Below are 23699 nucleotides of genomic sequence, written 5' to 3'. Positions count from 1 at the left end.
AGGCAGTCAGGGGCAGATAAATATTAATTTTTAAAATTTTTCAGGGGCCCCGCAAGCCAGGTGGAATAGCCTGGCAGGCCGCATCTGGTCCACAGGCCACATTTTGCCCACTCCTGCCATAATACCTTACAGTACCTGGCCAGAGCTCCATCACTAGCACTGATAGGGGTTACCCACTCACATTCATCCAGCGTCAGGTTGAATATGCCAGAGGATCAGAGTCAGGTCTCACTGACATCAAGTTGAACCAGGAGAAAATTCAGTGACTTCCTTGGATGCAGGGGAGCGCAGGAGGAGGAGGAGGTGCACAAGGCTGGCATTTGTGAGGGAACCGAAGGTAACTAAGTGTGTTCCAAGCACTCTGAAATTCATTGGGTACCTAACTCCCCCTGCGGTCCCCATCTCAAATGCCAGCCTAATTTGCTATGGGGACACATTCTACAAATGATTCAAAAGCCTGCACACCTCATTGCTGGTGAGCAAGTCCCGCTGATGGTCTTATTACAGCTCCATTCCAGCAGTCTCTCCTTTTTGCTGGAGTTTGATCTTATGCAAGCAGCTAAACTCCTAAGCAGTCACAGCAGTTGGAAGAGAACCCGTGCAGCATGGCTACTCCTCTAGACCTGTTGCAGACACGACCCATGCCAATGCAAATAACCTTTCAGAAACACTGTATTATGTCCCTGGTTCACAACGGGTCCTTGAGTTTCTTGGGTCAGATTCTGAACTCAGCTATTTTGGAGGACGCCCACTCACGTCACTGGTGTGCTCTTTGTTTGCACTGGCATTACCTGAGATAAAAAAACACCACCCTTTGTGTCTTTCACTTCTTTTCCCACCCTGATGTTCATTAAGTCACGTTGCCATAGTACCCAAGCCCTCCCTTTCTATGTCCTGCCAATTTTCTGGGCTCCACATTTCTTAAGGTGCAATATTAAATTCCTGTGTGCAGATAGCTGGTACATTGCCCAGTTTGTACGAGAAAGGCATTCATAAAACAGACAATGTCTGCACTGAAAAATCTGTAATCAGCAGCCAAGGTATTGTCCATTCTGTAGTCTGGGGTTATGGCTTTCTTAGTCGAGTGGAGGGCACTAAAGTAAATGCTTCTCAAGACATGCCCAGCAGTTTGCAAGATCATATCCACTCTTTGCAATCCTTTTGGATACTTGTTGAAGGAAGCTGTTCCTGTGCTACCCGATAAAGTGCGCTGCAAATACAATTAGAGCTCAAGGCTTTGGGGCACCAAACAGCTTCAGTTTCCAATCCACTGCATCAGGAGTCATGTAGGTTCACAGCACATCACAGGGTCAGGCCCAGAGAGATGCATTTCTGTCTGTACTAAGGATCAATGCCAATAATATCTTAAGGCAAAATTTAAAATTGCTGCAAACATTTCTAAGCCACCTCCCCACATCAGATCCAGCTGCCACCTGACTCCAATTCTGATCATGCAATCCAAAGTAAATCTTTCCTCTTGTTTTCAGGGGGAGACGGGTGGAGGGAGGGGATAGCGGTCTTTAAAGCTCTTTGCTCATAGTGGGAGTAAACGTAAAGGGACTAGGCAAAAAGCAGACCAATGGGCTCTATGCAGCAGGCACGGCTGTGAGGGAAGTCAGGGGCAAACGATAAAATGGTTCAATAGGACATTTCAGGCAAAAGTTTCAGACATTTCTTTCTGAGGCAGGTTTCATGTTTTGTGTATTTGCTACCTAATGGCCACTTTCAAAATCAAGGCTCCTGAAATGAGGAGCTCTGCACCCTTTGGAAGGCAGTTCTGTCTACCAGCATCAGCACAGAGTTAATGCGTCGCTATGGAAGAGCAGCTCAGGTTTTGAGGTTGTGACTGGAAAGTAAATAGCACTTTGGCCTTATAGTGTGATAAGTGGTACTAAAAAAAAAGGTAAGATCTGAGGATGGATCTAGTTGTTTTCTGCATTATTGGCTTGTGAGTGTAGCCCAAGCCAGGAGGCTACCAGATACACACAGGACCCTGTGTCATCCCATAAGGCTGGTGCATGCTCAATGACCATCTCTGTCCTATATCTCTGTGGGATGGCTGTGACACTTACGGATGATAAAACAGGCTTACCCTGGGCTTCTTCCCAGGGATGAACTTTAGCCAGTGGCTGTTAAAAGCAGAGCACAGCTTTGCACCCCAAATACTAGAAACGAGCAGAGCTAGAGTTTTGCAGCTGAATATCTGTTCTTTTTTTCTGACTGAGTAGGAGAAGCGACGGGCCTAATACAAAACAACCCCTTCCTCCCCTTGAGAGTGTCAGCATCCAGTTGCTCCCATCCCCTGCTAGCCTTGGTATCAAAAGGCCGGGAATGGTATTCAGACTTGGATCTGACATACGGCAACGCAGCGTCAACCCCTGCGCCAGCCCATGCTGCTGTTTAAACATTTGGCATTGTGTGTAAATAGCAGAGTTCTTGCTCAGCTTGGAAGGGGATGGGTTTACAATCTCTGGTACTGGACCCAGCTGTAAAAGGCAGGGTCCTGGGAGACTGATTCAAAGACTGCAGGGTTTGTGAGCACAAATAGGATACACAAATGCAAGGGGCTTTTTTATGTCCTATGGGAACACCAGAACATGGGTCGTCTTGGCCTCTAGCTGTTTTCCCCACATAGTCAAAATGTAAGCAAGAAGAATACTTGGCATTAGAGTGAAGCTGTACCACAGACCCCTCTGATAGCACAGACTGCTGCAGTTTGGTGTCCATCTTGATGACTGAGTCAATGAGAAGGCTTTCATGGATGCCAGCGAGCTCCAGTTCAGGACATGTCAGAGGATATGGCAGAGACCTTCTTAACAATATTCAGCCCCTCACTAAACACAACACCTGGGCTCCTGAGAACAGAACTCAGAAAGCCAGGGTCTATAAAGATAATGGACATAATCAAAAGGCTAGAAAACCTGTCAAACTGTGGTGCTTTTTGTTTTCTGTGCCCTTTACGTTAACATTTCCTAGCACATTCCCAGTAGGCAGCTTGCAAATGTAGCTACTGGTACAGAGCCCTGTATGCTTCCATCATGAAACAACCAAGATTTTTTTTTTTTTTGAACAGGGAGTCTGATTCAGATTATTTCTTTAATGCATCACAGGCCATTGAGCATGCCATTAGGTTCTTTAAAGACATCTTTTCTATCCTGCTTGGAACTTAGCGCATAGTGCTAATAGCACCAAGGCTGCAGGTTTGATCCTGGGTTGGACTAGATGATCACCTGAGGTCCCTTCCAGCCTTACTTCTCTATGATCTATGACACTGCTTGATCATCAGCATTAGCACACTACTAGTCCTGTTGGCCATCTTTTAACTGCTCAATATTCACTTGACCAAGCTGTATTACATTGGCCCTGTACAGAATGATCCATGACCTCACCTGGCAACTGGTTTTCTCATGAAGAAAGCATGCCATGCCTTTCCCAAGGGCCACTCATTGGCAGCTCACCACGTTCTTGACATTTCTGAATGGCTTTTTTTCTAGGATTTTGTAGTCCCCAGCAGGCCCCCATTGAAAGGCAGTGCACAGCCCTAGTTCTTCTGGACCTATTCTGGAGAGCAGAGCAGAGAATTTCATCCTCTCCACTTCCTTCACAAATCCCCTCTGCTGAAGGAAAACTGCAGGAGCATTTCAACCACCCCCCTCCATTTCTTGGCCAGAACCTCTGTGATTTAGGTGGCTGCATTTGCTACGTTATTGCCAAAGATTGTTTTACCCCTATACACAGTGCCAGGAAGAAATTCAGACAGGCAGGCAGGCTGTGAAGAGAGTGGAGCAGGGGTTGGACCCGATGATCTACCAGGTCCCTTCCGACTCTAGAAACCTATGACTTTATTTCCTGGCTTCAGTCAAATGTCACAGATTCCTGGAGAAGCTTCATATCATAGGTGAGCCCTTATGAGCTTATTAACAAAGAGTTCAGAGACATCCTGCAGTTCATTAACTGTCCCTCATGCAACATGGCCCCGAGGGCACCCCCGTTTGACAGAGTCCCAGGAGTACTATAGCAAGAAGGGTTACAAATTAAGACCAAAAGACATTAGCAAAAAGTTGTGGAGGAAGTCAGGCAGGACTAGTAGAGCATGAGTATTACAAGCTGGATCTGAGATGCATGGAGAGTTTTGCAGGTTAGAATTGAGGCATGTTGTCAAAGCTGCGTAGGCTGGTTGGAGCTGCTCTCTCACAGGTGGTGCAAAGCAGGAATCCAGTGACTTAGCAAGGATCTGAGTAAGGGAAGAGATGTATATGAGGGTGAGAGGACTAAACGTTTCCTGCCTGCGATTCCCAATTCAAGTATATCGGGCTCGGCCCAAATTCACCTCTTCTTCCACACAGCTCCTGAAGATGGAGCATCAGGTTGTTCTTGATGAGCAACCAACCTTCTGTACTCATCCACGGTGGACTCCGTTTGTACTGAAAATGCCCTTTGTCTTTGTTCTTTCCCAAGCCATCGGTTCTGCAAAGAGCCAGCCTCAGGAAAAGGCGGATTCAGTGCTCTTGAGACTGCTCTGTGTTTCACCCACCACTTGCCAAAAATGCACCTGCAACAAAGTCAACCCCAAAGTCCTGCCAAATGTGGATTGTGTTAAATCACCTGAAACAGTGCTATGAGCTCCTGACAGTCCATGCACAAACAAAAGGCCTGGCAAGCTTTGCTCTGAGCCTGAGGAAAGGGGCAGGTCAGAGTAGCAATGCTGGAGACTGACTGGAACATCTCATTTCTTTTCTTGAAGAATACGATGTATCCAAGAGAGGGAAAACCAGGTGGCAAAGAAAGAAGGGAGATGTTTGAAAACACGCAGCTGTGAAAGACTAGACCAAGGTTGTTAGGAAGGGATGGTCAGCTTCATCCTTCCTTCTTTGCCAGCACACCTTAGTCATGACCTGCGGCATTTCCAGTTACTCCAATACTGTTGCCCTGGCACCTTTCACACCCTGGCACTTGGGTGTTAATGCTCAGCACCTTTTGCTACTTCAGTCTGGGCCCCTGACCACAAGCGGCAATGCCCATTAGCACTGAGCTCTACCCAGCGTTGCATGATGACATGCTGAGGCCCTAAGTTATGTCCAGCTTTAGAGGCCCCATACGATAAAAATAATCCACAAAAATGGGTTTTCATTAAATTTTAAGATACATTATTGTTATTTCTGCACAAATTTATGAACTCAAGATGAAGAATAACTGTACAGCCATATATATGTATAGTTTTGTCATATTAGAATGAAAATGTTCAGGTTTTTTTTTTCTTATTTAGAGGCCCCTCATATTGTGAGGCCCTAACCTGTAGTTCAAGTTTAAGCCTAAATCTGGCATTGGCTCTAACTGACCCTAGCTGTTCCACTCCTACTACCCCCAAATCTGTCTGTGCGTCTGCTTGGCAGTTCTCCCCAGGACTGCAGATGTCAGCCACATGTTTTCAGTCAACTGCTTTCATAGGGTACTCATCACTCCACAATCTGAGGGCCATATCGTCTATGAATCAGGACATTGCTCCATGATAAGCCAGTCCTGGGGTTTGCAAACCCCCCAGGAGCCTTATAATTCCATTTTTGGCTCCTTCATGGCTCTACTGAACATTTATGTCCTTATTCATAGACAATGTAGGAACAGGGACCTAAGAGAAACCTCCCTGGTAAGGGTGCAGTCCTCTGCTATCACTTCAATTAATCAAGCTCCACCTTGAATTTTTAGAAAGATTTTTTTTTGTCCTCATGATCACCCTTGTTGAAAAGCTGTTCCAGGATCCCTGAAACCTCCTTCATCATTACATGAAGGAGTCATGATTTTACATGGAGGTGCCCCAGCTTCCTGCTCTGTGAAGAGAGAGAGGAGGAATGAAGTAGTGAATGTGGGGGAATGCCTGAGCTGATCTCTTTGCTGTGACAACTCAGTTGAATAGAGAAGACACAGAAGAAAATTGCCTCTTTACCACTATATCTCTGAGCCAAATCATTCACTAAGGTACCACCCGGCACAAAACTGCGTGTGGAGACCACAGGGAGCAATCTGCGATTGCTCAAGGCACTTGGAAAGATCAAAGGGTTTGCTTGCCAAGAAAACCTTTCCATGTTATTTCCTGCTCTGCCCTGCTTGCTGCCGGAGACTGCATTTTAGTTCCTGTAGGTCCCAGTCATGTGTGCTGCAAACCAGACGCGGTAGATCCAGTTCTGATCTCAGCTGCAGCAAAAAATCCAGGGTAACTTCAACAAAGTCAGTGGGGTCATTTCAGATTTATACCAAACACAGAGCAAGTCAGACTTTGGCCCTTCATCTCCAGGACAGGAGTGAAAAGGTTCAGGGAGAATCCAGTATAAGTCACTGCAAAGTTCTCCATCAGCTATATCAGAGACCCAAAGGGTGCTGAGTATCCTCCAGCCAGAGCTAGGTGTACTGAGCTGGTCACCAAGGAAAGAGGAGTTGGAAGGAAGTTACTATGTGGTAGAAACAAAACGATTTAGCCAAATCATGCAGCGCTGCTGACCCAGTTCCTACATCCAGACCTGCTTTTACTCGGGACTTACTGTGGCAAAGTGTCACAAGCATCACTGGAAGCTTTGTGAGAGTCAAGTTTTAAGGTGCTGGCCATGCAATAACAATCATCATCTTTGCAGCACCTGTTGTCTGAAGAGATCAAACACCTTTGCAGATTTATGATGCTCACAAAACCTCTGAGCAGCAGGCTTTGTACATACTAGCATGCCTACTACATGGGAGCTAAGGACCTGCAGATCAGAGTGACTTGACCCACTTTCCATGGATACCTATAGATTCTATGGGTACCCATACTTTCTCGTGCTCTACAGACTTGCTTTCACCCTCACTGAAGTCAGTGGGGGTCTTTCTACTGAGTTAAGTGCATCGTGTCTTTTTAAAGGCGATGCAGTGAGGCAGTCTCAGGGATTTAGAGTGAGGTCCTACTCCTATCTGCTGGTCTCCTTCCTGAAGCACTGAGTTGTTTGCTGGTGGTCTTGGCTCCTTGAAAAGGATGCAGCAGGATGGCGAAACACTCATATGACTGTTAGAAATCTATTCCATGGGAAGTATGCTATTTTTGATAAAAGCCATGTGTTTCCTTTCTTTTTTCTGGATGCAGGACTGAATGACCAGCCCAAGAAATCATAAAACTCAATCAGCTCGATATGCAGTTTGTGCTATTCTAATTTGGGAGTGCCCCTGGATGGAAAATAGCTAGGCTACTGCATTCAGTATAGGGTTTGGGGGCTCACTCTTAGTCATTGCCAGTGCCCATCAAGGGGGATGAAACTATAATATTCCTCAGGCTAAAAGCAACCCCATCTCCAACTACTGGGGCCAAGTTAGCCCATAATTCTCTCCGTAGGATGTCCTGCACTCTCTGCTGGAGCAGCTGGTTCTGGTCACTGTCAGAGAGAGGACACTGAACTTACCGGGGTGGGCAAAATGCAGCCCGGGGGCTGGATGCGGCCCATCAAGCCATTCCATCCAGCCCATGGGCCCCCCCCTCCCCCCAAATTAAGAAACTTAATGTTTATCTGCCCCTGGCTGTCTGGCATGCAGCCCTCAGTGGCTTTCCAAAACTCAGTAAATGGCCTTCCTACCGAAATAATTGCCCGCCCCTGACTTTGACTATAGGTCTGAGCAGTTTGGCAAGTGCTCTGCCCCTTCCCTGGCAGGCCAAGAGGCCGATGAGTTGCTAAGAAACAAATGACTGAAATGCGCTGAGCTGTAGCTGCATAAACCTCCGTTGCTCTACTTCTGGAGGAAAAGGGGAGTCCAGTGCCTTAATTACACAATGTCAAAGTGGGAAGCGGGGAGCGTCACGAGGTCCTTTCTTAGCTGGTGCTAGGACCCATGGGCACATGCTGGAAGTGAACCATGTTTCTGGAGAGACACCTGCCTGGCTTCCTGCGTGCTCAGCCCTGGCTGTGTGATTAAAAGCACTACAGGTGACGTGCATCAGTTGCTATGAGGATACACCACATAGGAAAAGGAGCCTAAATGTGTATCTGCCAGGAGACGCTCAGGCAGGGCAGGTGACTCCCACATAAACAATGCTACTGGGATTTTAACCTCTAGCTGCCAGAAACCTGAGCGCTGGCAAAGGCAATACACAATAGCTGTTGGCTTTTTTTTCCATTTTCTACTGCCACACCTCAGCCACCAATTTTGATCCCATTTAAGCTGGACTGCTGGGCTGAATTCAGCATTTCTGTAGTGACTAGCTAGTTCTTAGGTTGTGGTCTCAATTCACAGGTTCTTTTTGGGCATGCAAAACAGTTCAGAAAAAGCAGGGAGAAAAGAGAGAAAGAATTTGCTTGTCAAAAGCCCTGTGTATTTCAAAGGGCCTGATCCCAGATCCACTGAAGTCAATGGGAACTGTTCCACTGACTTTGCTGGGCTTTGGATCAAGCCCTGACAGGACAAGGATGAGTAGTGCTATTAAAATGTCTTTAGCCATGGATGAAAAAGTCTCTGTTTGGGATTGATTCTGACAGCTGCTGGGTCCCGAGTGGAGTTCTGGGTGTTTGACAGCTCTGAAAACCAGCCCCATGGTGATAAAGCTGGTTTGAAGGAACTTGGACTAGGGATTTCAATGCCAAGTTCAGCTCAGAAGTGAGCTGATCTTAGTGACAGGGCACAAAGTGAGACCCTCCTCCCACTGCCAGCAGCAAATGCTTGTGGGAAGGTGGTGGCGCACGTTTCTTTGCATACTCGCTTTCTTGATGGGCTCTGTTAAAGGTGATGGGAAAGGTATGTTGGAGTTGAACTTGGCCAGTGCACTAAGGCATTCATATCTGAGGTTTTGGATTGAAGCCACCTTGAGATTACTGCCAAGGTTACTGTTTCTGTGTTAAAAAGCAACACTCTTCTAAGCACATGTGCAGTTGCTATGCATCCTGGCTACAGAATATCTCAAACCTTGGATCAGGGATATATGGAAAAGCCACTCTGGTAAACTTGATACCCATATTCTATAGGAAGAAGACACTTTATGCTCCTCTACCACTAGAATGTAATAAAAAAGCTCCTTTACAATTTTTGTGAGTGCATTCATCTCTATTGTACAGATGGAAAAGTTGAGGCACAGAGGGATAAATGGCTCATCTTAGGTAACTCAGTACATTGGTTACAAAACTGAAAAGAGAGTTTGGGGTCCCAACATCCTCTCCTCTGCTTTAGAGCACGCACCCCCCTTCCTCCAATAACCTGACTTTACCCACCTTCCAAAAACTGCATCAACTTCATCAAAAGGCATGATTTGGACAAGATTGCTGCTGCCAGACAATGAAAATGCAGTGCCTCAAAAAATAAAATAGAATAACGCAGCCCAAGAGATATCTCGACTATTCTTCTCTTGTGTGTGGCCAGCTTCCAAACATTATTAAAACATTGTTTCCTAAGAAACATATTGTACTGACCCATAGGTTAGCAACAAAAAAAAGGGGGCTCTGAGAATGCATGAGCTACCGTCACATGAGTCACTAATAAAAAATCTCTGAATGAAAGAGATTCTCTAGATAGTCCAGTTCTTGCAGGGCTAGTGATAAGAAGAAACTCTGTGCTGTCACCCAATGGCTGAAGCTGGTACATTTCTATCAGCCCCAAATGGCCTTTGCTGCTAGTTGCACGCTGAAATGCTGATGTTCATTTAAATGTAAAGATGTAAAACTTGCTCAGACCTCTTACATAAACTACCCAAAGAGCAGTGTTTCAACCTAGGACGGTATCCCTTCAGAGTAGAAAGCACCCCCCCAAAAAAAAAAAAATCATAGTGTTTCCACTGAAATTTTAAGCCAAAAAAGAAGTGCTGATCCTATCCAGGTGTTGTCTTTCCAGCAGAAAAAGTTACTATGGGGCGCTCACATTGCTTGCTCAGAACAGAAACATTCCATGAAATCAATCTGTCAAGCCGCTAACGGAGTAGAGAGGTACGCAGGACACCTGGGTCCTAGTTGCATCTCTGCTACCTGCTTTCCAAATCTGCTTCAGCAAATTAGTCTATGCCTCCACAACTTTGTTTCCCTATTAACTTAACAGGGGTAGAGAGGTGGTAGTAACTCAATTCTTTACAAAACATTGTGATCCAGCATGAATGCTGGTGAATACACACAGAGCAGTATATTCATTCATCAACCTTTAAGAAAATGTCAAGGAATCCTTCAAATGATGATATGGAGTAATATTTTATTGGAATTTTTGTTTTATTTGGAGTATTAATTTTGTTTTCGACCAACGCTCTTTGCTTTGGACAGCTTATGATTTCATGAGAACCCAGAAGAGAATTTTAACCGTATTATCGTATTTGCTGCGGAGGATATGTTATTCCTGACATAAATCTTGATGACATGCTTTGCAATCAGAGAATTAGGATATAACACTTCTGTTTTATATGTTGCAGCCTTAGCTCCCATAAGACATTGTGGAACATAAACAGACATTCCACATAGAAACGCTGCAGCCATAAACTTTTAGAACAACTAATAATCCGTATCAGGCATCCCCATTGGAGGAGTCTGCAAACAAACTACTCAGACTTGCTTTTGTACCTTATCATGTCACTGAAAAAAACCCCCTCATTGATGGAATAATTTTCTTGAATTCCACATTTGCTGTTTCTACTATACCTTTTGTCCTGTTTTTCCTGTTGCTGTGTCTGTAATATCTGTATCCGATTCTTTCCATTTTTTATTATTTTTTGTACATCCATTTATACGGCGGGTTTTTATACAGGATCTCAAAGCACATTCAAATGAGAGGAACGCTTTGCACAGATGCAATTTCTTAGTTGTATAGGTGGGAAAACTGAAGTACGCGATATTAACGGGAAGGGCAAACCAACCCAGTAGAACCCAGAAATCCTGACTCCTCGACCCCTCCTGTGCTCTAATTATTAGGCAATATTTCCTAGAAGGTGTGGCATCCACTGGAAATATATGCCCTATCATGGCTTGCAATACTGCTGTCCTCCCACTCTGTGCTTATGACTGCCGAGATTAAACTGGGGGTGGGTTGACCAGGAAGTTGGAGGTTAAAGCAAGGACAAGGCCTTGGCGTGGTCTTTATGAGCCAAGCACTGAAGCTAATCAAATATATTGTGCATGAGAAGAAAACTACAGAGAAGGTTCTTGAAGGTCACCGTGACCTCCAGGAAGGAATGTCAGTGTATTCACACCAGCCTGGCATGCCAGTGCTGCGGGACAGGGGGCCAAGCCGGAGTCGGGTACTGGGTTTGGGCCAGTTTCTAGCATTCACTGACTCTGTCCATTCTTTCTCGAAAGAAAAAAGTCATCTTGAGAAACAAAAGGTGGGGCTGGCTGCTGGGTTTTCACGTTGCCTTCCTTATGCTTGGATGTAGGAAGAGCTGCAGATGCTCCAGGGGTGGAGATTAGCCATGCAGAGCCGACTTGGGGACCCTGACTGCCGGTGGCAGCTGCGGATGAAGTTTCTAGAGCAGGCCAAGTGCTACATCGGAGTGCCTTATGCTAGGAGGTATCACGAGCCTGGCAGTAAGTGCAAAGTGCAAACCCTTTCAAGCTTGTTTGCACACTCTTGGCCTTCAGCAGCAGGCATTTCACTCCCAGTTATGAGCTCCTTGTACAAGCCCACCTCACTTAGGCTGCAAAGCTAAGTGAAATTTTCTTCCTCTGATAGTTACAAAAAATAGCCAAGGGGCAGAGAAGGGAGATGTTCACCTCTATTCACAAGCGAGATACAGAGGAGCCTACATTAGTCCTTTAACATGTATATATTGTCCCAGTTAGATTCCACTGTTATCATCTTCATTTGTGGTGATATTGTGGTAGAGGCTTAAAGTCCATCATCAAGCTGAGCAGCATTGTGCTACACTGTACAAACATATTGGAGTGGCAGTGGGACTTGTGCCTGGGAATCCTGATTTTGTCCACATTAGTTTACCCTGCCTTGTTTCTCACTGAATTTATTCTCCTCTACTTCTGCTGAACCAGAGAAGAGGGATTCCTTTGTCAGATGGTTCCTCTACTGGTGTTGTACTTGCTTTGCTTCACAGCTCCAGAGTACAATTCTCCTCTCTTCCTGGATTGCTGTGGATTGATTCGGAGAGTAGTGCGCGACTTAAGCACAGAATTCGGCTTCCTTATCGGCCCTGGAAACCAGGCGTATCAGTACGACCTGCTCCCCATCACTCTGCCCAGCACGGAGCACATGAAGCCAGGAGACCTCGTCTTTATTTCAGGAACATACTTCAACACAGAACGTAATGTTATCAAAGATACCGTCTTTCCATCCCCATCTATCACACTCCACCTGTTAGCCACCAGACAAGGCAAAACACACACACGGGGAGGTGTGGTTGGGCAGTTCAGCTTGTAAAAAATACCAGCCATCCCAAGTTTTCTACACGTTCTTGGAATCAGACTTGAAATGAACATTTTCATAGATTTCATAGACATAAGGGGTTGGAAAGGACTTTGCTTGATCATCGAGTCCAGCTCCCCTGCAATAGGCAGGAATTCTGCTGGGGTCAAATGGTCCCAGCAAGACAAGCAATTTTTGGAGATCTGAAGCCGTCATTTGGGATATTTTTCACTCCCTGCCCTCTCCACCGCCATCACCTGGGACAGGACCCAAACGGCTTTTCCCTTGAAATTTCCAGTCCCAACTCTAAATTTTCAGCCCATACATGAGAATGAATTGAAAGCCTGATATCTGATGTTGTTACCTCTAGGTAGCTGTTGGATGGCCTTAGCATAGTGCATTTACTGGGCCACATTTAATGGTCCTCAAGGTCAGGCTTCCAAATCACAAACATCAATCCATGTGGCTTTCTTCAGCCTTTCAGTCGGCGGGGATGAATGACTGTTTAGACACAGATACTGAATAGCCTCTCAGTGGTAGAAGTGATCTCTCTGGCCCAGGTTGAGACCCACTGATTGAATAGTCACTCTGTACATCCAGCCCGCTCTGGGTCTCGCCACTCTCCAGGGCTGTCAGCCCAGTACCTTCTACATTGCCAAGCACATCCAACAGTTTCTTAAGCCCTGTCTTACAGACTATGTTGTCATGCCCTTCTTGTTGCAGGAAAACGGCAGCTCCATGACATTGTCCACGTAGAGATCTGGCTAGGGGATGGTGAGCGCAGCCTTGGAGCCAGGTGGCACAGGGGCAGAGTGCAGATCTTTGATTCCTACAAGTTTGTTTCTACCTCCTATGGAGACATGGAATATCACTTCAAGTCCATTGAGACATGGCTCCAAGGCACTTGTGTCAGGTAACTCGTATTGTTGGCTCCTGGTGTTTGCATAGCACAAGCTACCATAGGACCTTCAGTCTATGGATCTTCCAATGCTGTCTCACAAGGGGTTGCATTGTGACCCCTTTATTCAGCTCTGGCAATGCAAAGCAGGTATTATATGGGATCCAGCTGCCTGGGGGTTCTCTGGGTGGCTTCAAGTAGCTGGATCAGCTCTACACTGATCTTTTTTGAAGCATCCTGTGTTTAGGACATGTCCCAAATAAGGGACAGAGGGACAGAGTGTGGCTAGAGCGTGCTGCTCTCTGGTTATTTTTGGCTGGCTGAAGGAGGTGGTTGGGAAGGGACTCAGCCTGATCCCTCCTTCCCCTTTTTTTTTTAATTTTTAATTTTTTTGGCAGGAGTGTGCCAGCCCCCTGGCAAACCCTACAAAATTGGTCAGTGCTGGGCAATACACTGAGAGTTATTCCAAGACTTTCCAGTTGTTTGACCATGAACTGAGGCCAGAGGGTTCAATTTACCAATAGCACAAATGGGCATGCTCACCCTTATGGAAGCAGAGTGCATCAAAGTCACAAGCAGCATGGCTCGCTGGTCAAAAGCATCAATCAGAAATAATCCATATGGAGTGGCTGGGCAAGATCATTTACTTAAGATCTTTGCTATCCACCCTGATTTCCAAAGATCGCTTTCTTTAAAGTCTTTATGCTAGCAGTAAAAAGACCTAGTAGGGAATACTTACTTAGGCGTAAAAGTGCTATTTCTGCTAATTCATTGTAGGCTATAGGATCGATGGTGGTCCAGAGCTTTTTGATCACATTCCTTAGTTGGAGCTTTGTAGTGTCCTATAAGCAGCCTTTTATAAATCCAAAGCAATTGTTGCTATTCTCCTGGTGCGTGCTGTATAATTCTGCAAAATCCCTGAGAGCGACTGTGTATCCAGTTGTCCTCTTTTTGATGTCTCACCTTGCAGCATCCTGGGCTTTATCAGGGGATTCAAATCCAAGGGTGTCATTATGACTTCAAAGACCTTGGTTACTATTGAAGGATGTGGTTTAGCTATTGCTACACAATTAGGTAACAAATGAAGATGTGAAATTCAATTGAAATTAAATTCAGGTGGCTCTATGAAACTCATAATAGCTACTCCTCCTCAAAACTTAATTGAGAATGCTTCAAAGCACAGTTAGAAGAGCAGTGTTTCTTTTTTTTTATTTGAACTTTGGGAAATGGAGATATTAATCTTTTTTTTTTTTAAATAGTAAATGCTCCATTCTTCTGCAAACAATGTTTATTTTCTACCAATTGCTCATTTCAACTGTATTCATTTTGAGGTTGCCAAGTTTCTTTGCATTTTGCAAGCCACTAATTCTCCTTCTTTAGTTATTGTAACTAGGAGAAACGTATGACACATGTCTCTTCACATGACAGGGCTGGATGAAATTTGAGGTCAAATATTTTATTGCACTGAAAGAAATGCAGATTCAGGCTAACTGAAAGTATTCAGCAATTCACAACAGTCACATTTTTTTTTTCAGCTGCAAAAATGAGAGTGAAACATTTCAGCTTGGCATTTTAAAATGTTTTGCTCTGACAGTTATGAAAATTAAATTTTTAAACAGGATGAAAGACACGCCCCCAACCCTGAAACTCCCCCAAATGTTAGGTTAAATCAAAGAATTGTTTGGCAGAAAAAGCTAAAAATGTTCATCTTGGGTTAGCCTGAAATACATTTTTCTTGCAGCTTTTTGTTTCACCCAGTGATCCAAAAGAAATAAAAATTAAAAAAAATCAGTTATTCACATCGCTTTCATTATCAGACATTGGTGTGCCCATGAAGTTATGCATATACTCCGGCAAATCTAGATATTCCGGCAAATCTAGGCGTTGCAGATATTTTGACGCCCACTCATATAATTTCAGTGTGTCCCACATTGGCTCTGTGCCTCCATAGTGTTAATTTTGAACTGTAAGCACTCCAATATCCTGGAAAGTACCGGCAGAGAGACTTGTGCAAAGTCAGGAGAGGTGAAGTCTTGAGCAATGGAGTTGCTAAAGCTGCACTTGGTGGGAAGATACACTATAATCAAGAGGCCTGTTTGCAGCCCTTCAGCGTCTAGCTCTGTCGGGTGACGAGTGAGTGGTTGTGCAGTGGAGAGGAAAGGAATTGGCTTTTGCAGCTTGCTTGCAAGTAACCTCGAAAACGGGAGGAGTGTCTATCAGCAGAGGCGAGGCCTGGCCTTTCCACGGCTTGGAGGCGACCATGGAAGACCGAGTGGAAACAAAACCAGCCGGCAGAAGTTCCAGCAACCGCACTGGTTTCCCTATCTCTCGGCTACACACCTGTGCGCCCACTCGCCGGGCGCCCCTCCTCTAGAGCTTTAGCACCATGGAGCTTTATCTAAAAAACACACACATTTGAAGAAACCACTCCGCATGCTAATACCGGAAACCCTTCCACAATTAGCAACCGTAGCTAGGCAGCTGTTGCTAGGAGACAAGCCCTTGTTTATAGAATTAGGATTTTTTTTTTACCCCCCTTTTTTCTGAACCTGCCAGACAAGTATTATAAACCTGGGTAAATACAGTACAGGCAGGTTCGATTTCAGAGCCAGCCTTGCCGTTGGGAAGTTATTGCTTCTTCTGCAGTGCGACTGTTCCCGGGATGGTTTGCTTTCTTTAGAAGTGTTTAATGGCACGGCTAGGAGCCAAGCTCTTGAAGCAGAAGGAAGGAAAAGGGGCCCGTTAAAGCTTTGCTAAAGCATTTAGTGCCTGCTGAGCGAAGGTTAGACTTTCCATTATTTTACTGCACTGTAAGATTTGTCTCCCTTGAAAGAAACAAATAGGCAGCTCTGTGTGTAGCTCTTCTAAAATCAAAAGCAGAGATAAGGAAAGGGACTGATATACAAGGCACTGCCTGGGTTTTCAATTAGTGAGACAGAGCGCGTGTGATCCAGAAGCAGAGCGACAGCAAGGAACGGCACCGAAATTTTCGCCAATATTTTAATGTGCAAAATGAATGCTCCAGGAGCAGATCTCACTGGTGTTGTGGCAAAGCTCCCAGCGCCTATACTCTTGTCAAAACCTTGCGAGCTAAGCCGGCAGCTTTGACAAGCTAATAGTCTTTACTTCCTGTCTTAAAAAACTGTTGCATGGTGTTGCACAGATGCTGTGCATCACCCCACGCGTGGCGGAAATGGTCCTTAAATATACTGTGCGTCAGGTGCTGCGCAGTACCGTGGGGTGAAGTGAAAGGCGCTGTGTAAAGCCTGGGTAGGAAATTATGGAAGCGTCTCCCCTTTCTTGATAGCTAATGTCATTGTACATATTTAGGACCTGTTATTTCTACAGTGTCACTGATGCATATATTGCCGGGCAGACAGAAGAGACTGTTTATTAGGAGTGCGCGAAGCTTTGGTCACTGATTCAATTTGGCAAAGATTCAGCCCGATTCAGTGGCCGAATCTCCAAATCCGAGTCCAATCAGGAGACCCTTTAATCCGTCTGAATCGATTCGGAAAGATTTGTAGATTCAGACGTAGTATTTATGTCTACCCTGCTTTTCCACCATATCAGCGGCATAAAGGGGCTTTCAAGTGAATGCAGTCAGGTATAATTTTCTACCACTTTAGGGTCCTTTACCCTACAAGAGCAGCATGGAAAAAAGGCCCTAATATAGCTCAGAATCTGGGTCCCAGACAAATTGTGGGGCGCACCTGCCTGGGGGAACGTACGGAAATGTTGGGGGGGGGGCAGGCAAGGAGTTTGTAAGGAGTTTGCTGCAGCCTCATAGGGGATGCAGGGGCAGGGAGCCCCAGGAAGCTCTGCCAGCGGGCTGCTGCATCTCCAGGAGCGTGGCGCAGTGCGCATGCAGCCTAGAGCCACGGCAGGGCCAGGGCAGGAGGCGCCGGAGCCGCGACAGGTGGAGCCCACCCCACCGAGCTGAGCCGAGTCGAGTCACGGCGGCTGCTAGAATGAGGGGCGCCCCTGTGCCTGGCTGCACTGGTCCTTTGCAGGGGGCCAGTAACAAAATTGTAACGCAAAGTGGGTCTCAGCTCAAAAAAATTGAAAACTGCTGCTCTAAGGTCTGCAGTTAACCAAAAATGAAAGTATTGCAGCAGGCTGGGGACAGGAAGAAGAGCAGATGCCAGTAGGGGTGGCACCAGCCTCTTCCTGGTGGGGGGGCTGAGTTAGGCTAGGCAGAAAATTAGGGTGCTGCATTATACATCTTCTAGCCAAACGTATTTATTCAGCTGAGCCGGGAGCACTGCACCTCTGCCGGCTGTGGGTGGGAGTGGGGCAGGCTCAGCTGTGCGGGGCGAGTGGCGGCAACCCCGAGGGGAGGCAGGATGCTACAGGGGGGCTAAGGTGAATTTTGGGCTGGTTATAGCCCCCCCAAAGCCTGCCCTAGTGCCACCCCAGGATGCCAGAGGTGGTGGGCAAGCTTCTCGTGGCTAGTATCTCTGTTTTGATGTTTGCCATAGGGTGCAGGAGTGGGGACAAAGGCAGGAGTGTGTAGCTAATGGTCTCATTAGCACAGCGAGGATCTGTTCATGGGTGTATCTTCACTGATGTGCCCTAATGGGCCTGCGCCTTGTGCACATGTGAGCACGGGAATGTGTTCATGCCCAGGGGACTTGAGATTTACTCTTGCAACATCTAAAAAGCATGCCTTGTGCCTAACACCGCTTATTTCCTCTTCTCCCTCCTAGCACAGTTTTTGCGCCCTACTATATACCGCTCAAGGACTCACAGAACTGAATCCCCCGTAGCTCCAGGTTTCCCTGAAACACTTTTCCACATTCCTTTCATAGTAAATGCTGCTTCTTACGGCATCTTGGTGCTTTACCTACTGTCACTGTCAACATCCCCTCAGCAATATCCTTTGAGTGCCAGTCATTATGATTAATGCCAGCTCCCTCACTACCAGCTTCCACTGGGGGGCTCTGAAGTCCCACTGTTTTTCTTTTTTTCTTTTAAACTATGTAGAGGGAACATAAGCAGAATGGAAATGGTCTGATTTTGCATTGAAAAAATGCTTTTCATTAAACGTTTTTGAAAAATTGAATCTTTTAAAAAAAAAAAAAGGCAAAATCTGAACAAAAATAAATAAATCATTTTACTGACCCAAAATATTTCCACTGACCTGAAACCATTTTGTTTTAAATGTTATTATGTGGGAATGACCCAATTTGGTATATAAACACACTCGGAAAAAATGGAATTTCCTGCAAACTGAAAATTGCCATTCCCATTTAGTTGCAATTATCGTCACCCTAATACGGGTGGTGAAGCTGAGGCACAATGTGACATTGTGACATGGCAAAACACACATGATGAGTCAGTGACAGTAACTTCACATTCATAAATTACGGGTCTCCTTCTGGAGAAACAATTTGAACTAGGTCCTTTTGAAGGCTTACTGGCATTGTCTTTCAGCCGACTGTATTATGACCAGTTATACAAGAGCACTTAATACAGTGACACATTTCCCATCAGTCCTGCTTTTACACTTGAGATTACGTAGTGTATTTAGCCATGCCATTTACATGTTTCCTGGAGGAACTGTATACCATTTACTGATCCCATGCTATTTATTACCCTTGCTTGGAAAAGCTGCATTTTCCCTCTTGTTCCAATCAATGTTTCATCTGTTCCTGGCCTTTCTGAAGCAAGCACATTTTCATGAAAATCTCCGCTTCCAGGCTTGAGTCTGTCCCTGCTCAACAAAGCATGGAGACTCACTAAGATTATTCTGCCTATCCACAGCCTGGAGAATACTCCTGATTATGATGTCAGTGCCATAATGAAACATCTCATTTGTTGTCTTCACAGCCATTGCACAGAACATAAATGGGCCTCGGCTAGAGCGCTTCCCGGAAAGAAGTCTGTCTTTTGTCCTGAGGCTGAACGACAGCAACCTGCTGATGAAGATGTAGATGTCCCAGAAATGGCAAGCAAGACTGAACTGAAAAACAAAGGGAGAGTTTTCAGATCACAAAATGTAGTTCCAGTTGGGCCGAGCAGCCAGAGACCAAGCGAGAGTGCTCAGATGGATTTATGTGGCATCGCAAGACCTACATCTGCTGCCCCCAGGGAGGATGAAGTAGAGAAGGGGATTGATACAGAGGCAGGTGGCAAAAGCCAAGGACAGCTGCTAGCCAGCACATCACTGGAGACCAGCCTTAGTAACTTGGACTTGGAAAGTGAGAGCTGTATCCCTCCAGATAGAAATCTAGATCAAAGTAAAGGTCCTGATGAACTTAAAAAAACAAGGACAACAGAAGTCATTGAGTTCAAAGCCAGCAGAGTGCTTGATAGCAAAGCGAAAAACATAGGTCTCCAGCCTTCCCTGACCACTCACAAATCTGGCAAAAATTCCCCTTCCGGTTCCAAAATGAACTTGAAGGTGGCCTTAGCACCTACCAAAAGGAGAAAGAAAACCAAGGCCATGACATACAGAGAAGATCAGCAGCTGGTTGGATCTTCAACAGCTGACACAGGTGAATCTTGAAGCCTTAAATGTTAGTATTGAGTCCTCGGTTGGTGTGAATGCCGATAGAATTGCACCATTTACCACAACTGAAGATCCAGCCCCTAGCGTACAGCAGGCTGGCAGCGGCATTACATACAATTATTACCTCCTGCTAGTCACCTTCATCTTACATTTCCCGTCAATGTTTCGTAAACACCTAGTGAAATTAAAATTATTTAAAATTAAGCTTTAAGGTAGGAAATTGAAAACGTGGAGAGAAATATAACTTCCCCATTAGCAAGCTAGTTGTCTGAAGGAAACATACTCTCCCCATTAATAGGTCATTTGCCTGAAATTGCCACAAATCTGTTGGCGACACAAACAACGATCAGATTTATTTTCTGATATTTTCACTGTTAAAGGCATGTAGCTTCACTGGCAGTAGAAAGCATGTTAGGTTCATTTCAACGGGAAACACTTCAAATCAAAAGAGAAACTCTTTAGGGGTATTTTTGTCTCTTAGAAAGATGGTTAGACCATTTATAGTGAGTGAACAAGGATCACAGATAGATTCAAACTCTGGATTGAACAGCACAAGCACTTAGATAGCCCCTTGTTAGACCACCCTTCAGGTGCAAGTTTAAAAAACAGGCCTTGTGTCATCAGCAGGGATTCTAGTTTTCTCTGATTTAAAAAAATCCCCAATTTTTGGATTAAAAAAAGTAATCCCAAATCCACATTTATATATATATATATATATATATATAAATTAGTGGTGTTTCATTTTAATCAGAGGAAAATGTGGATTTGGGGTTACTTTTTTAATTCTGAATATTGGAGATTTTTTTAAATCAGAAAACCAGGATCCCTGGTCATCAGTTCCTGGGGCTATTGGATTCTTGTGATAATAAAGGTAGCAGAATACAGAGTACATCTTAGAGCTAATCTTAGCCTCCACAGTGAGTACATGCAAGGTAATTAGAGGAGACAAGGATGAAGCGTGACACATTAAGGGCCTTAACCAAACTTACTGAAGTCAGGTAAGCATTGCCGTTGACATCAATGGGCTTCATATCAAGCCCTAGAGCAGGGGAGTAGAAAACCTGGATTCAGTCCCATTATCTGACATCAAGCATATATTTAACCTCTCTGTGCCCTCCTTGCCCATGTGGATAGTATGGGTATTACTATCACTTATCCCACAGTATACGTTCGACATATGAATTCGAACGTCTAAACTGCACACAGAGCCTGTGCAAGCATTTGTCTGTGCATTTATAACCCACGTTTGCTTAAGTTTCTGTGCTAAATAATATAGATCCCTGCGTGTATCAATATCCTTTTTAGGGGGGCTGTGCCTTTGAAGATGTGTGAGGCACATTTCAGAAGACCCCTCGGGTTTCTGTGGCAGCTGCACAGGTCAAGAGAAGAGCTAAATTTGGCCCTTTGTGTATCCATCCGTCTGTGCATAGGGCTTTTAGTGAATATCTTGGATAAATTTGAGGAAGGGATCTCTTTCCTTATCCCCTTTAGTAATTAGCCATCCAGAGAGGCAAAATACAAATATGGGGAAAGTAAAGGGACTTAAGCCTAAATGTTGCATGTCAAAAGATTCAACGAGCATGAAAGTTCATCTTTAATCTTTATGCAGAGACCCAGGGGATGGGATTCTTTGATCTTCTTTCTCTGTGTAATTATGGAATCTCCCAGTATTAAACAGAGACAGGTACGTGTTCAGACTAATGGAAGAGTATCTTTATCTATACTTCAATCATTGCACCGTATTTCATGAGTTCGTGTCTCAGGATAAATGGGATTGTTTAAAATTGGTTAATTTCTTAGCAACCCTGGCAAGGAAGGGGAGGATAAAAGAGCAAACGGTTCCACAGAGAGGCACGAGTGAATAATTAAATGATAAAAATAGACATATAAATATTTACACCCCCGGTTCAAAGAGCAATAGTCACAGTACTGCAAACGCATGCCTGGCAAACCCAGAGGGAAGGGACCAGCGTTCACGCTGCGGGCTGAACCTCCTCTGTGTCATGGCACGACCGTCTCCGCACCCACTGGTCATGGCACGACTGATAAAGCTGCCCACATCGTTGCTGCTGATAACACTTCCCCTCCAGTGTTCCTGAACTGCATTTACAAGCACAGCTCCTTGCATCTGTGCTGTTCTGATAAATTTGCCCACATAAACTCTGAAGTCCTAGTAAAAGGCATAATACAGAAGATAAAAGAAAGCAAGAGAGATACGAGATTAAATAGATGGATCTGCGGTCCAGCTGGAGATCCTAGTGGTTAGGATGTTAGCCTAGGGCTTCCAAGACTTATCTTCAGGCCCCAGTTCAGGCTCAGACTTTCATAGTGACAAGTAAGCAAGTCCCTTCATTTCATTGTGCCACCACTCATGTACAAATGGAGGCTATTTTGAGGAGAAATGCACTGAAAAACACTGAAGCCGTGACACTACCAGACGAGTACCTCAGATAAGTGGAGGAGATGTTTTTGTCTTGCTGCTGAGCAGAGCAGCTCACTCTCCGCACTTATCCTTCCTGTATTCGTTTGCTCCCATTGACATATGCTGGTGCAAAGAAATCATCCTCTGCGTTATTCAAGAAACAGGTGCAGTCATGTTCCTGCAGGTGATATGGATGAGCCATTAAGACACACTTACCAACAAGGAGATAACCTGACTTTCATTCTGTGTTCCTATTTTATTCCAGTTTTAGCTAGGTGATGAAAACATGTTCCTACTCCACCTCCCTCCCACCCCCAACAGACTTGCACATGCATATTGGTTACACCACTAGATATCTTGGTCATCAGAGACTGGTTGATGGAGATCATTTCCTGTGGGCTTCACAGAGTGAATGATAAGACGTTTAATTCACTCAACTGTCTGTTCTTGAAGAGGAAAAAAGTTCACGTCTTGGTGTGTAAATTTAAACGCTTGCGTTTGAGAGTGATCAGGCACTGGTGTTACTTTATTCTCTTCGTGCTGTACCATGCTGTGATTTACAATTATGTATGTTTTGTATTTGTGTGAATTCTGTGTTTTTTGAAAACCCAAATAAAAGTAACAAGAAAAAAAGTCAAGAGAGTTAGGTAGGCATGCAGGGAACACATTCGGTATTAAAAATACCTTGCTGTCCTGGATAAGGCACGGGCCTCATTTATGCAACAAACTATAGAGAGAAAACAGTTAAAAGATGGTTCTTGCACCAGATATTTTACAACCCATTTCTTTGACCCCAAGGAATGACGCACGTAGTCAAGTGAAACAAAATGGTAATAAACAGCAAGGACAAATCAGACAATTTGCTGTGGATTTCATTTGTGCTAGGAGACAGAGTCTGTATCATAGAAAACAGTGGTGCTCAACCTCTGGCTCATGGAGGCATGTCGTCTGGCCCACAGGGCTCCCCAGGAGTCCAGAAATTTGGTGGTGGGGGAATAGTGGTGATTAATGCTGCCACTGCTCCCTGCCTCCATTAAATTCCAAGCCCTGCAGCCGGATGACTTAGCCCCATGCACTGGATCAGGCCAGCACAGAGGACAGGGGTAACAGACCCAATCCAACACACAGGGCCAGGACCAGGGTGTGCCCTATCCAGCATGTCGGGGGTCAAGCAAGGAGCCTGGGGCTCAATCGGGCACACAGGGCTCAGGCCATGCACCAGATTGCACCCACGCACCAAACCCATGCTGGATTGGGCCCATGGATCAAGTCTTTGCGCTGGATCCAGCCTTCAGTCAGTCCCACATCACTAATCCAGGCCACAGAGGTTGGGCACTACTGTTATAAAGCATGTGCATTAGGGCTGTGCGAGGCTTCGGACCGTGCTTCAGATCTGGAGAAGCTTCGGACGATTTGGCGTCCGAAGCAGCATGTCTGGCTCGAAGCACTAGATTCATTAGGCTTCCTAAGTGGCTCTGGAGTAAAGCATCCACACCTGAGGACAGAAGGATGATCCAGGCAGACCTTGACAGGCTCAG

The 23699-nt window shown here is 45.2% G+C and overlaps 1 protein-coding gene across 4 annotated transcripts in view; it reads left to right on the top strand.

The window, feature by feature from the left end:
* The window catches only part of TTLL10 (tubulin tyrosine ligase like 10), a 153113-nt gene that overhangs the window by 92506 nt on the left and 36908 nt on the right, over nt 1-23699 (top strand). For all 4 annotated transcript variants that reach the window (XM_019541597.1, XM_019541596.1, XM_019541599.1 and 1 more), the window contains exons 2-5: nt 11348-11498; nt 12020-12226; nt 13051-13240; nt 19058-19725. In XM_019541597.1, coding sequence (XP_019397142.1) covers nt 11348-11498; nt 12020-12226; nt 13051-13240; nt 19058-19725 — 1216 coding nt within the window. The remainder of the gene's footprint in view (nt 1-11347; nt 11499-12019; nt 12227-13050; nt 13241-19057; nt 19726-23699) is intronic.

Source organism: Crocodylus porosus, unplaced genomic scaffold (genome assembly GCF_001723895.1).
Source record: "Crocodylus porosus isolate Cpor-Errol unplaced genomic scaffold, CroPor_comp1, whole genome shotgun sequence".
NCBI classification, from domain to species: Eukaryota; Metazoa; Chordata; order Crocodylia; family Crocodylidae; genus Crocodylus; species Crocodylus porosus.
This window is presented reverse-complemented; position numbering and strand designations above follow the sequence as displayed.